At 40.5% G+C, this 17,471-nt stretch overlaps 1 protein-coding gene across 1 annotated transcript in view; it reads right to left on the bottom strand.

Moving 5' to 3' along the window:
• Positions 1-16,725, bottom strand: part of pard6gb (par-6 family cell polarity regulator gamma b) — a 33,901-nt gene extending 17,176 nt beyond the window's left edge. Inside the window, exons 1-2 of the mRNA XM_044336273.1 lie at positions 16,378-16,725; positions 10,893-11,115 (exon numbers count right to left, since the gene is read on the bottom strand). Coding sequence (XP_044192208.1) covers positions 10,893-11,115; positions 16,378-16,449 — 295 coding nt within the window. The 5' untranslated portion in view covers positions 16,450-16,725. The remainder of the gene's footprint in view (positions 1-10,892; positions 11,116-16,377) is intronic.
• Between the last annotated feature and the right edge of the window lie 746 nt (positions 16,726-17,471).

Genomic DNA, 17,471 nt, shown 5'->3' with positions numbered 1-17,471 from the left:
AGTCGTATGTGTGAATTAGCTTGAGTTTTCCAGAGCTACACACATACACACAGATACACAGGCAGAGCAAGCCTGGCCTTGTCTTCCAGCAGAGCTGTAATTAAGGAGGAACTGCAGTGAGCAGTCTCACAGCGAGCCGTCTCTGCACAAACCAGCAACTCCTCCCTCAAAAAACCCACTAACACCCACCCAGCGTTCATATTCCCCGTTCTCTCTAACCCCAAATCTTCACTCTCTGCCTTCACTTCACTCATGGCTTGGTTCTAAACTCGGCTTGGGAATTTTCCACTGCATTCTCTTATACAACCATTGTCAGTATTGTTTCTGTCCTGTTTAAAAAAAATCTGTCCCTGCACTAGTGTATATCATTAATCTGTGCAGTTTCATGCATTACATTAAATTTCTTTCAAATTTTCTGATTAAATGTGTTTGCTGAGCCCTCAACGTGTAAAGTGAACTTCAGCACATTCCTATATTTCTCAAAATTATGTTAAAACCCAACATAACATAGGTGGACTTACATGTAGGTGAACAGAGTTAATGGCCACAGTGATAACTGCATTGCTTTCTTGTCTACTGCAATGATCCTATGGCTGTATGATAAAACTGTTATCTCTGCCTCTTGTGATTGTCCTCTCAATGTAAAGTGGTGAATCTACAAACAAGCTGTTACTCTTTAACTCTGAGGAACAGAAAGCAAAACTTTAAGAATTGGTATAGCATTTTGGGAAATATGCTTATTTATTATGAAATTTGCCTACCAACACCTCTTAAACCCACTAATGAACTAACAAATTATTTTTGTATGGATTAATCAAACTAGATGTAACATGTTAATTAGTGAGCTTATGAATTCCTGGTAGGCAGATTCTACACTCTCTATCCATTCAATATAAGCGTACAGCCGGCAGCCGGTTAAGTTAGCTCAGCATAAAGACTGGACACAGGAAGTAACAGCTCTGTCTTAAGGTAACAAAATCTGCCCACCAGTACCTCTGAAGCTCACTAATTAACATGTTATATGTCGTTTGTTTAATCTGTAAAAAGTCAAGCCTGTTTCCAATCTTTAAGCTAAGCTAAGCTAACCGGCTACTTGCTGTAGCCTTACATATTGAGAGTGTTACCAATCTCCTTATCACTCCTAGCAAGAAAGTGAATGTGTATTTCCCAAAATGGAGACCAACACTTTCTTTAAAGTTGATTTGTTTTTACTTAAAACTTTTTGAAAGAATTGAAAGATTAAGCATGGATGTGGATACTTCTTGTTAAATGTTACTAAAGGACTCAAAAGTAAAATACCATAGAAAAACCCCAAACTCAGTTAAAATCTTATTCTATGGATGATCTGAACTGTCAGGATTGCCCATTTGAGTTTTCTAAAATTAAAACAGAAGAAAAGCCCAAACCAAAACCCTCCTCCTCCTCTATTCTTATGACATTATACAAACAAACATAAGCAAAGAACAAAAACCCCCACATAGAGGAGAAATTCAAAGTTACACATGTCACAGGATCTCATTCTACTTTCAAGCCGTAAACCAAGGAAAGAAACAAGGGACTGAAGTATTTCAAGCTTGTTTTCTCTCTTTGAAGGTTCATGCTGCTGAGGAGTGGCTGTGGCAGTGGTAGCGGCTTAGGAAGTTGTTTGTTTGTCCCTGAAGGACCGGCTATATTCATCACATCTAGCATACAATTTCCAGAGCCTGCGTCTCTGGGCTTATTTAGATGCAGAATTAGGTCAATTTCAACTCAGCTACAGGCTTTTTGAGAATCTGAGTAGTCATAACAGAAACTCTGTTGAGGTGTGATGGGATTCTTGAATGGAGAGCAGCTGTGTATATAGCAGAGTTTTACCAATATGAATAACTGCAAATCAGCTACATCCTTCAGGAAATTTGCACTGCAAACAGTGGAGAAAAACATCCAAGCAATCTTGTTAGAAGGATGAAGCTTCTAGTCACTGTAACTTTTTTTTTTTTGGGACAATTTCTGACCATAAAAAAAACAAAAAGGAAACATTGTTGACTCTGGGATTTAAAACTGTGAACAACACATCATCAACATAGGAGAAATGTCCTATTTAGAAGCACCCGAACACGAACCCTCCTGTTCCACAATGTCTGGAAATTTCATTGTGGGGGAGTGGGGATGCAGTTCAAAGCAGGGTCGTAAACCAAAATGAAAGCAGGGACTTAGGAAACACAAACACCAATATAGGTTTGCCAAACACAACAGCCCTTACAAGTTTAATTAAAACTTAGGACCTCCCCTCCCAAGCTTCAAGAGCATGAGGAGGGGTCAAATATGTGTGTCAGCTGTGATTTGTGATGCACAGGAACATGTCGTAGTCAGAGGGAAAACAAGCGCATCTTCAAGGAAAGGCTTTCATTTTTTTGGAGTCAAAGGAGAAAACTGCTGTGGTGTCATGGTTATAAAATGACTCACAAAAATACAATCACAAATAGGATGTAATGAAACAGAAAGTGTGTGTACACAATGGTATCTAGCTCCATATTTAGTATGGGCGTGGATTTGTGTTTGTGCGCGCTTATGCACATGTTTGTCCCTTTAAGTGCCAGCAGACATGATTTACAGCATCCTCCATGCTGGTCTGCAGCAGCTTTGTAATAAGAGGCACAAAGAGACGGCAGCTCCCCATCGGACACGGCTGTTGCTGCTCTGTCCTGCTCCTGGCAGGCACCAGGCATCTCCATCACACTTTAACTACGGCTGGCATTGTCTGAAGACATGCCAAGAATAGGCCACACACAGGTTTTACTGAGGAGCCCACACACACAACTTAAATGGTTTTTACTGCACAGAAACTTTTCCCCTGTAGAGACGGGGATTTATTTGGTATGGCGTAGAGATGCACAGGGACACATGCATGCACAACAAGTGGGAAAAATTTCACACACCGACTAGGCCTTGAACACCTCACTTGTCTGAGATGAAGCATTTTCAAAAGGCGGTGAGTTTCCCTACGCTGCTGCCCTCTGAATGTGACCCAGATGTGTCATCAAAGTATCTGTCTAAACCTTACAAAAAGCTCTGATAAAAAGCCTTTTTGTCTCATATTGTACATGATATTTGCTTGCATGGACTTCCCCTCGTCTTCAGATCGTTTCTCTGATTTCTGTTGGCTCAGCTTGCAACAAGAGGATAACAGCCAGACCACAGGATGGAGGTGGGCTCAACCTGCCCAGTCCTCCCTCCTTCCTTCCTTCTCTCTGCTTGTCTGTCTTTTTCTCTGTCAGGCTGACTCCCCACTGTCTGCAGTGGTTTTCTCCCCCTTTGGCCTTGACAATTGAGTCATGCCTGAGCTCTAATGTGAAAAGAATGAGGATCGCTCTAAGTAGCTACCTAAAACAGCATTCCTGAATGTCGACCAAGATGATTGGACAGACTGGTTGCGATGTTTTGTTGGCGTCTCTCAAACAGGAATCGCACACTTTCACCGCTGTGCTCAGGAAAAGGGAAAGCTTAGCAGGGTGGAGATGTAACAAAGAAAACAAACACACGAGACAGAAAAAAAAACAGATGGGCTTTAACTGACAGCTGATGTCTTCTTCTCCTTCGAGGAGCAGTAGGCAGAGTGCGTGCTTGTTGTTCATTGAAAACCCTTTCACTCAACCAGCTCCTTCATCGCACAGCCTCAGGCCCCTCTATAGCACCGAGACCAGGTACTGGCAGTCTCGGCATAACAGACCACACTCAAAGTCACATTTAATGACTGATGTTCAACAAAGGGAGTCACAAAAGCACAATAAGGCAAGACAATGAGGCAGTGCCCTTACATGACCAAAATAGATCTGCTGGTATGAGGAAAAAATGCCTTCTCTCTATTATGGTATTTGTCTGCGTGGCTGGCATGGGAGTTGATAATCCACTGAAAAGCTTCCAAAATGCAAATGAGCAAAGAAGACAAAATAGAAAAACCTGCACACTGGCACGAATATATTTAGAATTTTCTATACTAATCAAGAGATTGTTTTAATCCAGTGTCCAAGAACTAAATCAGCTTTGTGTGGCCTGGCTGGGATAAAGAGCCAACGCTAATTACTGAGGTGGCCCTTCCTCTTGTCTACATGGATCAAAAGCTGTCGGGTCAAAGATTTAACCTTCAGTGACCATGACTGAGCACTGGCATGTTGACACATCTGTCACACAATCCCATTTAGTGAAGAGAGCTTGTGGACAAAAGTACAAACACACACACACGTTCTCAGAAGCCCTTTGGCCATGGTGCGAGAGAGGCCAGATGTGCTGACAGGATCCCTGCAGCTGGCCACCACAAGAGCACACAGACAGAGAGGGGAACACTGCATGGATCTAAAACACATAATAGCTGATTTATGCATCTATATAGAGACATTTATCTTTATCTTATCCACCTTCTGGTGCTGAAGTACACTGACAATGACATAAAAACATGACATACAAGAGCTACTGCATATAATGACAAAACTGAAAAAATTAAGAAACCTTCCATCTTCCAAAGATACTGACAATTCAGATGTAAAAAATAAGTTCAACATTAAAATGGAAATTCTAGCATCAAGAGAACTGAAGAGCATGAGAATTGATGAAATTAGATGTATGAAATCAGATGTCTGCCTCCAATCATTTTTTTCTTTTATGAGAGGAAATAAGATATTATGACAATTTAAGCAAATCTACTTCAGCGAAACCAGACAAAAACAAGAAAAACACGAGCCCACCAAACTTCCTCTCTGTTTCAACATTTGGACAGTAACCATTTCAGGCATTAGACTGTGGCCATGGCAGCAGAGTTTCTGTCTCACAGACTTTCATGAAGTAATGTTTCTTCATTCTGTCTTGTGTTTTCTCTATTCATAATCTGCGCAGTGAAAAAGCGGGCTGAATGATTTAGAACCAAATTCCATGAAAAACTGCAGAGAAATTTATGGGTGGCTGACGGTTGACCAGAAACTCATGCTCCTATAGCAGTGTGAGTGCATAGTTGGAAAAGGTCAGGTCAGGTTAAATTCAAGCCTTTGCCAAATCATCCACATCCCCTAACATCTCTACACACACCTGATACCCTGAAAATACATGCTGTGCCAATTACTTTCAAAACTCTTATTCTAGAACAAAACAAAGCACCCATTTTATTCTTATGCATGTTTTTCTCATTGGTAGAAATGAAATTTAAAGTCAGGATGTTAACAGTTTCCGGTGAACTGACGATGACTAATTCACTAAAACAATTGATGAACTTTTCACTCCACCGATTCCAACATGCTGCATTCCTGTTGTAGGCTATCTTAGCACCAAAGAAGTTTGAGTGTAAATGACACCTTTCTATTCACAGCCTGCCAAGCTTTGCTCTGTTAACAACACATTTATGATTTAACTGATGCAAGAACAAAAAGCAAGAGAGCCAAGTATGGAAAGGCAGCAGAGTGCAGAGACAGTCATGGCAGCCATAGAAATACAATAATGCTAGTCTTTCATCTCTAAGCAACTGTGCCGTCCAAGTTGTTGAGAAACAGCACCGGTGTCTGGATGTCTGCACTTTTGGTTCAGCTTTAGCTGGCATAGCCGCTGTTACATTCTGGCTCTTATTTGTGCTGCGATGCCACATCTCTCAGTTTTGCTGATGTTGATAATCTGGCCCTGTAGTTTTCACAGGTGTGGAGAGCAGTTGGGTTGCTGGACCTGCAAACCTCCAGCGCCCAGCATGCTAGATATGAAGCCACACAGACACGACCTTGGCCTACCCTGTCTGCTCTATTTATTTAAACTTTCAGCCCTTTGCCAAACAGGGGTCTCTTCTCTTTGTTGAAAGTTTAGTCTGTGTGTAGGCCACTGGCACTGTCTACAAAAACTTCATTTTCCTCCAAAATGGAGCTTTCAGGAACAGGCCTGTGTTTTGCTTGGCTAAAGACAGTAATGTGTAGACCATTAGTGCAATTACAGGTAAAATCTCAATTCACATAGCCTTATTTGAACTCTACTTGTCTTTGACTGTGCATAGATTATAATAAATGGCTATCATCAAGATTACTATAGTCATTACTGTAGTGTGGGAAATTAGTAGCTATGCACCAACGCCTGGTAGATTGTCTGTGTCTACTACATTTTCCTACTACAGCCTTTTAGTACATTAACAGCACAGCACATTTTACTCTAAAAATGGATTTGCAGGAATCAAGACAAGATGTTTTTTCACTGCTAAACTCCAGGTTTTCGCCACAGGGATCATTAACATTTTGTCTTTAATCTCAATGTATAACGGTGGCAGAGGCTGGCGAAAAGTGGAAATCCATGAGCCCAGTGGCCGGTTTCCTGTGTGAGTTATCTTTGCCTTAAATAAACAATGTAGGCAGCCTTCCCTCTCAGGCTTATCTATATCCTAATTTGCATGATTTGGCACAAGAGTCAGAATATGAATGAACAGTTAGTACTCTCAATAGTTTCCCTAGATAAACATACCATAAACCTTTGACAAAACGTCAGACCGCTTAGATAAGTGTAGTATACTCAACTTGCCTCTGAGCACGATGTGTCAGGTGCAGCAGGACCAACAACTTTTGAGTTAACTGTATTAAATAGGAAACTAAAAGTACTGGTATTGTATCCTTTCCCCTGTACTGACATGCAGAAACTAACACAGCCATTTCAGAGCTGAGATGTGCATGTGACCTCGATCTAACATGAATCATCAGTTGATTACACATGACTGAACGACTACAATCACAAACCGACACATTCAACCGGACAAGGAGTCCACCTCCACATACAGGGCTGGTTCACTCACTCCGCTTTGACTACAAATCTCTGGATGCGTCCCATTTCTTCCCATCACTTGCTTTCCCCTCCCCCTCCTGAGTGTGCACGCATGAGAAACGTACAAGAGTCCCAGTACAAAACTTCCCTCTGAGAAGTGACTACCCTCCCCCCATCTCTCTACAGATAGATTTTTCACCGCAGGTTTTGGTATTGTTAGTTACCTGGAATACCTTTCACATTGTTTAACAAAAAAAGGAAAGAAAAAAAGGATGACTTTTAACACCCTTTGTCTTTATGTTGTTATTTCCATTCTGCTGTTGTTGAACACTGATGATGCTTTATAGTCACAAATGATGTTACATTTTTGAAGTGCTACTCCAAAGTGAGAACGCTAAAGCAGGTGGAAGGGTTAAGAGATCAGAAATCATACTTTTGACATAGTTACTGTGCCATCTCAAATGTCTCAGTTAATGTGAATAGGTACTGACATGCAAAAAAAAAAAAAGTTTGCCCCACGTGCCAACACCCCGTTGTTATTTACATAGCAATCATTCAATAACCCTACATAATTATTTATACACTTTGTACATATTTAAACATTCATAAACAGGTAAGCAGTCCAGGTTTTCTCTCCATTTAATTTCTCTGTGTTAATAATTACACTAAAACAGACGTGTATCTACTGCTTGTGGTTTAAGGTATTGTAAAGAGTGTGCAAAAAGGCTCCCATCTACTGGGTTAGGGATCGGGTTTTTCTGTGCAGTGAATCATATGCAAAATGAAAAACGTTACAGCTCAGAGCCGTCTAAATAACACAACCCGAAATGACACGGAGGTGACGATTAACAAAGATGCTGTAAGTTAAAAAAACAAACAACACAGGTTTATCCTTTAACTTCCCCTTGCTCTGACTGAAGGCAGGGACTGTGTAATCATCTATTTTGAGAGGTTACCGTGTATTGCTGGGAATAAACCGCAAAGTAGGATCCTCTATTCTTCAGGTAAAGGTCATAATTAAACAAGCCTGCCATCATTCTCCACAGGGCGTAACAGGTATCATCAGCAGGATTACTGCTGTATCGCTGCACAACTGCTGCACGTGCTCAAGTGATCTTACCAACAATGGCAATCTACACCCGGAAGGGGGGTGTCAGGTAGATAAAAGAGAGACACACAGACACAGTATAACACCTATTGTTACATGGAGCAAAAGTGCAGACACACACACACACACACACAGCGGACTAGTCACAGATACTTGTCTGATCTCAGGGTGGAGGGGAGGGTCTGTCTGAGTAATGAAATACAAAAATGGGAGTTATTAGCCTAGTAAAGCAAACCATTGCTGTCTGCACACCTTGATGCATCATAGGATTTTTTTCTGACAAACAGACGAACATGCAACCTTGATAAACCCTCCTTTCCTTAGTTTTTCTTCTATTTCCCCCCTTTCACCTCCTGTCTCTCTGTTTCATCTTTATCTCTGGTGAAACACAAAAGGCTCTTGTTGTACAAAGTATCCATGAACTTGGAAATTTTGAACATTTTGTTCTATGCGGCAGCTTTTTTTGGAAACAAATGAATGTTTTACTCATTGTAACAACTTTTTTCACAGTTGAGATGGCCTTTTTTTACTTTTTATGGAGACAGAAAGAGACAAAGGCTGTCAGGGGAGCAGTCCAATTAAATGTTATTTTTCCACACTCATGCATGTGAAAGACCAGTTTATGTTACACCAAATGTCCCCACTGTGACTGAATGGTGAGTCACACTGTCTTTATACATGTGTGAAGCCATTTCTGTCATCTGGGTGGTCTGCTGACCGAGAAAAGAGACGATAAACGGTGACACCGAGAGCTCGCTCACTGATGACCTGTGCTGGTAGGCTGGTACTGACCGACACAGTCATTATCACACACATTCTCGTGCATGTACCATACTGAGCTCTTCTGAGACATGTGGAACTCACACAGTGATACACACACCTCTTTGTCTAGCAACTAACAATAGACTGCAGTGAGGGTTAAGATGTGCAGACTGCTGCAGCATTACCAGTCACAACAGTGCACATTCCCCTAAACCACATCACCATGTCAGTGTTGTGTTTACGCCACAATAACACTACATGAGCTCCTTCATAGCCACCACATCTGTTCTTTAACAAGGATCACTCAGTCTGTCTGGTGTTTTGTGGCATTTCTCCTATATTTTTGACAGTGAAAAAAGTGGGATGAAAGGAGGACAGTGTTAATGTCATAGGTAGCTGATGCTTGATATAAATGTCATCCTAGGAAACACAGCATCTGCACTGATTTTGATAAACAGCAGGACAGGACAGAGAACAAAATGCTGGTACAAACTACCAGGACACTGACTACGAGTTTCAGGAATGAAGTCATTATTCAGAAGTGACAGTGTGTAACATAAGAGAAGCCTGACGAAGGGTTGTTTAACATACTTGTTAAGATAAAGGAATAGTTCGACATTTTGGGAAATGTGCTCATGTCTGTCAGTTAAATATGAAGCTACAACCAGGAGACAGTTAGCTTAGCTTAGCTTAAAGACAGGAAGCAGGTGGAAACTGCTAGCCTAGCTCTGTCCAAGGTTACAATATCTGCACCAGCACCTCTAAAACTCACAACTTAACAACACATTATATCTCATTTGTATAATGAGTATAAGGGAATAAGCATCTTTCCCAAAATGTTGAACTAAAATGTTCACAAAATTTCAATAATCTGTGTTTTCTGGTAGACACTGAGCAAAGCCAAACGCCATTGAATTTTTGTTGTCCTGACATCTATAAGCAACTCTAAAACCAACATATGGCTGCATTTATGAGGCAAACTCTGCAGATTCGTGCAGAAAAGACCTTTAATTATCTTTAAACGGCCTTGTGATTTTGCACTAATACATGTGTCCTAAAGACATTCAGTGTTTAACCAAGTTAATTATTAATGTAGCCAATCTGTGCGACCCGAGTTCAAAAAACCAACAATCATCATAACTTTAATTTTCACATTATACAACTTTGGCAGATGTCCTATCAGCAAACGTACAATGAGTTAATTCAGCTCCAGCCATATGAGCTCTCAAGACTCTGAAATCACACAATAGAGAAGTCTGGTGGGGCCTCTTGAATATCCAAACCCTTTTTCTTACAGGAAATCTGCGACAAGATAATTCACAGCACTGTGCCTATCTTTTGTAGTCGAACCGCTGGACGACAATTAAAACAATACCCTGGAGTGTACATGTTCATTACACAACCGAGCCAGGGACATTCCAAGAAGGATTGAGGGTATGAATAGATGTGAATGGTGATAGATTCATTAGTATGCTCGCTGACTGGCTGGCAGGCAGTCAAGACCCACTCCAGAGTTGGGATCAGTGTGAGAGAGAGGGAGAGAGATGGAGAGGACTGGTTCCCATTCAGGGTATGGTAGTGTTGTCTTTGAACAAATACACACTCACATGCACTCACACACCAACACATAAATGGAGGGAGCCCAGTAAGGAGTCTCTCTTTTCATGCAGATCTTTTGTCTCTCAGTAATGTCTGGTATGCCGGGATACAGGCTTTGCTCAATGACCTGATTTCTATGGGCTGCCGAGGCACCGGCCTGTGTGTATGCATGTGTGGGTGTGTGTGTGTCTGTGTGTGTGTGCGTGTGTGTGTTCATCTGCCTGCGAGCTCTTCCTTTGGATAAGACATAGGACTTAGCTAGGCAGACAGACACAGACTGAGACAGATCCAGCCAATAAGAGGGCAGGAAACACAAAAATACACACATTCAGATACACACACACACACACAGAGCCTTGCATGAAGTAAACAAAAAGGCTTCGAGTTCCCATAGCGGGAAGACAGACATAATTGGATAAGGAAATATTCTGTGGGGAAACTTGATTCGAGTCAGCACAATAATTGCGGCCCAAGACAGAGTTAATGCGATAGATGAGTTTTTAATAGGTTTACCAGTTGCAGGATATTTGAAAACCAATATCCATCCAGTGTTTATTTAAACTAACAAGCAGTTTTAAGAAATAATCTTTAGGATTTTAATGTTGCAATCCTGATCCTTGGTTGGCAGTAAATATAAGAAATGATCTTTAAAGCTTTCCAAACAACCTACCTTGTCTCTGTATAAAGATCCTGAGCAGTGGGTGAGCTGTTGACACCGCCTTGCAGAAGTTGTCGTCGTTGTTGATCGGCAGCAGGTCACCGTGGACATCAGCGTAGCCGATCATTACCTCCATGTTGGCGATGCGGTGAATATGCAGAATGAGTTTGTAAAACTCCTCAAACTTGCCGGGCTTGACCCGGTCCACCGAGAACCGGCGGAACTCTGCTCCATACTGAAGAGAAAAAAAGATCAAAAGAGAAAGGACATTGAAGGGACGGTCACTAGGGCAACCAAACAGGAAGAGGAAACCTGGGAAGTCCAACCTCATGCATTCATCTGAACCATCTGACTGGTACACATAAAATGAACAGATAGGAAGTCAGCTGAGCTCTGTCAATGCTGTGGTCAGGAACATATGAAAAACATGGCACAGGGAAAGCAATTTCTACATAATAAAGAATCTAAATTAGCTTTAATCCTGTGCAAAACAGGTTTCAACACAGCCAAAGCAATAGCATTTATGCTACATTTGCATGTTACACTCTACAAAAAAAAGTCAACACCTCAGGAAGAGTTTGACATTTACAGAAAAATACAAATCAACAGCACAGTAAATCCTCATTATTCAACAATACAATAAATCCGGTACATAAATGAATACACGCAAAATATGGGTGTCTCTGTATATATGAAAGACTGGTGTTTTATTGAGGAGGCGGCAATAACACCTCCACTACAATCATAAATAATCTATTCACTTTGATGAAATGTAACATTGACCTTCAGAAAGCAGAGGCGCTTTTCACACAGCAAATGCCACAAAAGGGATAGTGTGACATTTTGGGAAATATGCCTATTTGCTTTCTTGCTAAGAGTTAGATGAGAAGATTGATACCACTCCCACGTCTTAGTGTGGTATCAATCTTCTCATCTAACTCTCTGCAAAAAAGCAAATAATAATAATAACTTTATATATATACTGTTGTTTATGTCATTATCTACTAAGTAAATTGATTCCAAAATGCATGTCTTTTGGATCTGTGTGACTTACCACCTTTAAAGCTAAACTATTTCCTGGGGGAAACCTTGTAGCTATGTGTTTACACTGCACGCTACGATCATATTGCATAAACTAATATCAGCTGCATATCACTTGTAACTTTGACCAAGAAAATAGCAGGAAATGGGAAGGGGGTGGTGGGAGGGGGGGTGTTGCTGTACAATAGAACAATACAGGTGGATGAGTAAGCTGCCTCAGCATATATAAATGACAGTGGCAGGCAGCCCCACCTCCCACCCACAGTTTATGCACAAGAGCACAGACTTGAACAATAATGTGCTACAGCTTTCCCGGCTAGGTCGTTGAACCACCAATGAGAGCACAGCTGAGGGTCACAGTGGGGTCATCATGTGACTCACAGATGAGTATGGAGGTGGGGGGAGAGAGAGACGTGAGGAGGAGAGATATAACTGAGGCACAAAAGCTCAGCTCAATAAACCACAACAACAGACAATTGCAGGAGCACCGGTGTCTGACTCACAGTGGTAATATGTAGACTAAGGTGCTGTTTGTTACTGTAATCATCAGCTCACAGTGGAGGGAAGATGACAGCAGAGGGAAAGAGTAAGGAGATGATCCAGGAGCAGGATAATGGGGGGGGATTGCTGACAAGAGTAGCAGAATAGAGGAACAGATTACTTAATAGAAGGAGAGAAGAAGAGGGGGGATACATTAACCAACCCTGCTCTGTAATTAGAAGATAACATATAAATTTAAGAGGCGTGTTAGGAGATTGGTGGGGTGGGAGGGTAGTTTACAACCTTACTATAAAGCACTCAGGTGTGCCTGCATTTTGAACGTGTGGCACCCAACTTGGATACCAGCTAATAAAACTCAACCTACATTACATATGAGAGGTTGACAAACAGGTTTGTTAAGAGTTCAGTCGGTGTCGTTAGCATTTAAATTGAAACCTAGACGTGAATGGTAATTAACGCTGTAAGACTTCAACGCACTTGACTTATCAAACGATAATTATACTTTGGTATATCAGTGAGTTCCATAACTGCTCTGAATCTGAATGCTCTCTTGGCATTGCATGCCATGATCAGTCTGAACAGTCTCTTTCTTACAAGTAGAACTTGGCCCCTGGGTACGAGCAAGTCTGAACATGGGATGATTAATCACGGCTTCAATACTAAATCCAAACCTAAGAATACATCACTACAAATGTGACATCACTTGTCTTCCTGGCCTATCAGAGCAAAGTGATGTCAACAGGTTGAAACATGTTTGGAGAGAAAATGGAAGATAACTGACATCTGTTTTTGGTCCTTGCCTAACGTTTTACATATCAGGAACAACTCACCTGAGAAGTAAGGTGCAGGTTCTTGGCAGAGACAAATAAATGAATACAGTACACAACATGATCTGCATAGTGACTCATTGTGACAGGACAAAGGTTCAAACTGACAATGTGCTGATAAAGTTTTTCAGAAATAAAGAAAATGTGGATAAATCAAAGTAAGGGCAGGAGGAATGGAGCAAAATTCCCACCCAACCCCCCAACATGCCCACGCACTCTCCCTGTCTCTGATAAGAGCTTTAAGTGAGTGAAACCAGCTCCTGGCCGAGGCTCCACGACAGGCAGCCAGACACCTCCGGTGTTATCCCTGATAAGCTTATCACTGGAACAGTTTCCCCAGGGAAAACCAAACGTGAACCGGTGAGAAACAGGCACATAACATACACAGCACTACAGTCAACCAACCTGAACGCAGACACACCAATGGACCTGCAATGATTAGTCGAATAATCGATTAGTTTTATAGTTGGCGATTACAGAAAGTTAATCGCCAACTTCCAATAACTGTTTTGCGTAGCTCTGTGTAATTTCTTAAAGAAAAAATGCCAAATTCTCTTATTTCAGCTTCTTAAAAGTGAATATTTTCTAGTTTCTATGGACCCACAGGACCCACACCTCACCACCCCTATGGCTACGGACTGTTGGTCGGGACAAAACAAGACATTTTAGGTTTCATCTTGGGCTTTGTTAAACTTTGATCAACATTTTTCACCATTTTCTGACATTTTATAAACAACTAATTGATTAATCAAGAAAATAATCAACAGATTAAATTGATTATGAAAATAATCGTTAGTTGCTGCCCTACATACCAAAATCAATTTTTGACATTGAGTCCAGTCCTAATAGGCATTGATTGACCTATTAGGACTGGATCAGGCGGAACCACGCATGCAAATGACTAACTAGCTCTTATGTGAAGCTTCAATGACTATGTATACAGTATGTACTGAAAGCACAGTGTCAATCTCCTATTAAATTAGCATCTGATGCTGAGAGAATAATGTCTGCTAGTTTTCCATCAGTAAGTCCTACTCTTTAAAAAAATGTGCAGAAAAAAAAAGACCCATTCTGCACATTTCAAGTTTCATTCCAAGTAGGGCGGCAACCAACAATTATTTTCATAATGGATTAAAATAATATAATAATAGTTATTAATAATTTATTATTTTCTTGATTAATCCATTAATCCATCTATAAAATGTCAGAAAATGTCAATCACTGTTTCCCCGAAGCCCAAGATGCAGCTTAACATGTCTTCTTTCATCCCACCCAACAGTCCACAATCCAGAGAGTTTCATCTTATTATCATAGAGGACTAAAGAAACCATAAAATATTCACATTTTAGAAGCTGGAAAAGAGAAGAGAATTTTTTTTTTTAATATCTTAGAAAAAACAACAACAATCGATTATCAAAACAGGTGATGAATTTTCTGTCAATCAACTAATTGATTCATCTAGTAATTGCTTTACAGAGACTCAAAAGTAGTGGAGCTACTTGCTAGATAAGGTTGTTTTTTCTAAAGTAGGCTATTCAAATATCCTCATCTTCCATTCTGGTTTAGTCAAACATAACTTAATGGATTCACTCTACACTTGTCTTCTCCTCAAACCATCTGCTTTTCTTCTTTATTTGGATTCTCCCATCAAATCTCTTGATGAGGAGGACCTGAGGTGAAACTACAAGGCCTCCAGTAAACAAACTGCTCATAACGAAACCACTAGAAATAGAACAATGGGACCAAACATTTAATTGTGAGTAAGTTACACCTGAACCAAAAATGGAAACATGTGACGTATGCAGTGAGTCAGCTTCGCAGTGGTGACGTGATGATGTTGTTAAACCTGCCTGTTCCAGCCACGCAGCTCCTGGCTTGTCAGTCCAAACCACAAACAACCTCTGGTAGCTACAAAGTGACCAAAGTGTCTCTGTGGAACAAACACGAAACTGACAAAAGCTATTTTGTGTATTGAGGATCATTTGTATGAGCATCCTGGGATGAATTTGCCTCTCCACTCCTTTTACCCACCTACCATCAGCAACTGTCAGTGTATATCTGTTGCCCAACTCTGCATTCCCAGGTCTCTACCCCCCACCACCTCACTGAAACTGGGCAGCCAAAACTAAAAGTGTAAAGGACCTCTGGACTGGATGAGTCACCTCTTGCAACACCATCTGAATTTGACATGTTAGGAACATCCTTCAATTATATGCAAATACATTTTTGTGTGCTGATTATGCATGTACACATATGTACATACATACCAGTTTAGACTGACATCACTTTAATGGAAACTACAGAAAACTATTGGTCACAAGAGGTCCTTGTGAGATGAGAAAATTATAAGTAGTGCATTGTTATTTTATGGTCCGGATTGGGCACAGTGCCACGTGTGTATCTGTTTTGAATCCCACTATGCGCACATATGCTATGAATAGTTGTAAGTTCTGTGCCAAACTATTAAAAAGAAACTACAGACAATTAGCTTAACTCTTATCAAACAGGCCTAATGTGGGGCTACTGTACTCGATGTGGCTTGGATAAATTAGTGTACTGTCTGTTTATTTTCTGTATAAATAAGTGATCTCCATTACATAAGCTTAAATTGACAGGTAATTGTGTTGATTTACTTGCTGGTTAAGTTAATTTATGCAGCCATTAAGCTACACTGTCAGCCTCTCACTAACTATCCAAAACAATGAGTAGGCTGAAACTATGTTGCACAAAACCCGTGCTGAATGTCGTAAAAACATCCGATTTGACAAATGATTGTTGTAACAAATGCTAAAAATGCTAGCCTATTCTAAAACAATGTTTCCAATTTTTTTTCCAGTAGCTTCGTGACAGAGGGGGGAAAGAGCCAAAATCAGCACAAGCTGCACAGTGGGAACTAAGAGGAAAATAACCAGTCTGCAAATGACAGAAACCTCCAGAAACTGGTGCGTTCAACTCCCGTTTCGTGAACCAGATAAGAGCTTTGTCAACGAAAGGGGAAAACCTGTGAGTGAAGTTGCAGACAGTTTGTCCGACGAACTAGAGCTCCGTTACGGGACGACCATGTGAGCTCTTTATTTTCTTCCTAAATCCCAATTTAGAGCCTGTATATCAGAACCCCTAGAACTCACCTTGCTCTTCACCTCCACTGCGTTACAGTCCACATTCCGCAGAGGTTGCGACTTATTAAAGCTCCGATTCATTTTTTTTGTGGTTGCAGTTTTTAAAAAAAAAAAAAGTTCAGCCGCTTTTTTCCCGCAGAAAGAGGGGCTCTGGTCCGCGTTTCTAGTATAAAATCCTTCTGCGTCGCCTCTAGCAGACAGCTTCGTGCTTTTCTTCCGTTTATTTCACCTCCTCGAGTTTTTAAAAATATGTTCCGCCACACATGAGGAAAAGGCTTTACAGGAGAAGAGGAGGTGAGCAACTCTCCGCGTTGACTTGGGAGTGTAGTTAAGTTTTGAAATGACATCAGCCCTCCCAAAAAGGGGATCCTGTGATGCGTTCATATGATACTCGTTATTTCCAGTTTCCTTGGTGAGCACCACGTATTGTCGCTAGTAGTGTTTACTTCTACCATCGTAGATAGATTGCACCTACTAAATGTAATAATAATAATAATAATAATAATAATAATAATAATAATAATGACATTATAACATTTCAAACCATCAGTTAAGAAAACTCCATAAGATAAAAATGACAAAAAGATTTAAAAAACTCACCATTATAAACCATTATAAAAATATAAACTGCACTGAGTCGAAAAAATACAACAATTCCAACTATTAATATAGTTAAAAAATGTATATACAAAATATTGTATAACAACACATATTAGTTTGTGTTATCGTCTGCTAAAGTTGCATACTGGTTTGAAAAATCAGAAGGCTCACCAGAAAGTCTAAAAAACATTATATCTCAGTGAAATACATCATATTTATTAATGGTCATAATCCTCTTCCCCACCTCACTTTGCTAAATGAAGCGCAATATTAAAGCAAATACATTAACTTAAATCGTTCACTGATTTGCCAAGTTTCAGTAAGCTTTTGATTAATATAGGACACAGAATTTAAAATGACACACGTTTTTGAAAAGGCAGATATACATGATTCCTAATAAGAAAGTCCGTAGTCCTGTCCATAATGTTCGCTCGTTTGTGACCACTATGAACCACACACAACTAATAATTTTAATATTTCCTACAGTGCCTGAAGGGGGCATG

The sequence above is a fragment of the Thunnus albacares genome, chromosome 19 (assembly GCF_914725855.1).
Source record: "Thunnus albacares chromosome 19, fThuAlb1.1, whole genome shotgun sequence".
NCBI lineage: Eukaryota > Metazoa > Chordata > Actinopteri > Scombriformes > Scombridae > Thunnus > Thunnus albacares.
This window is presented reverse-complemented; position numbering and strand designations above follow the sequence as displayed.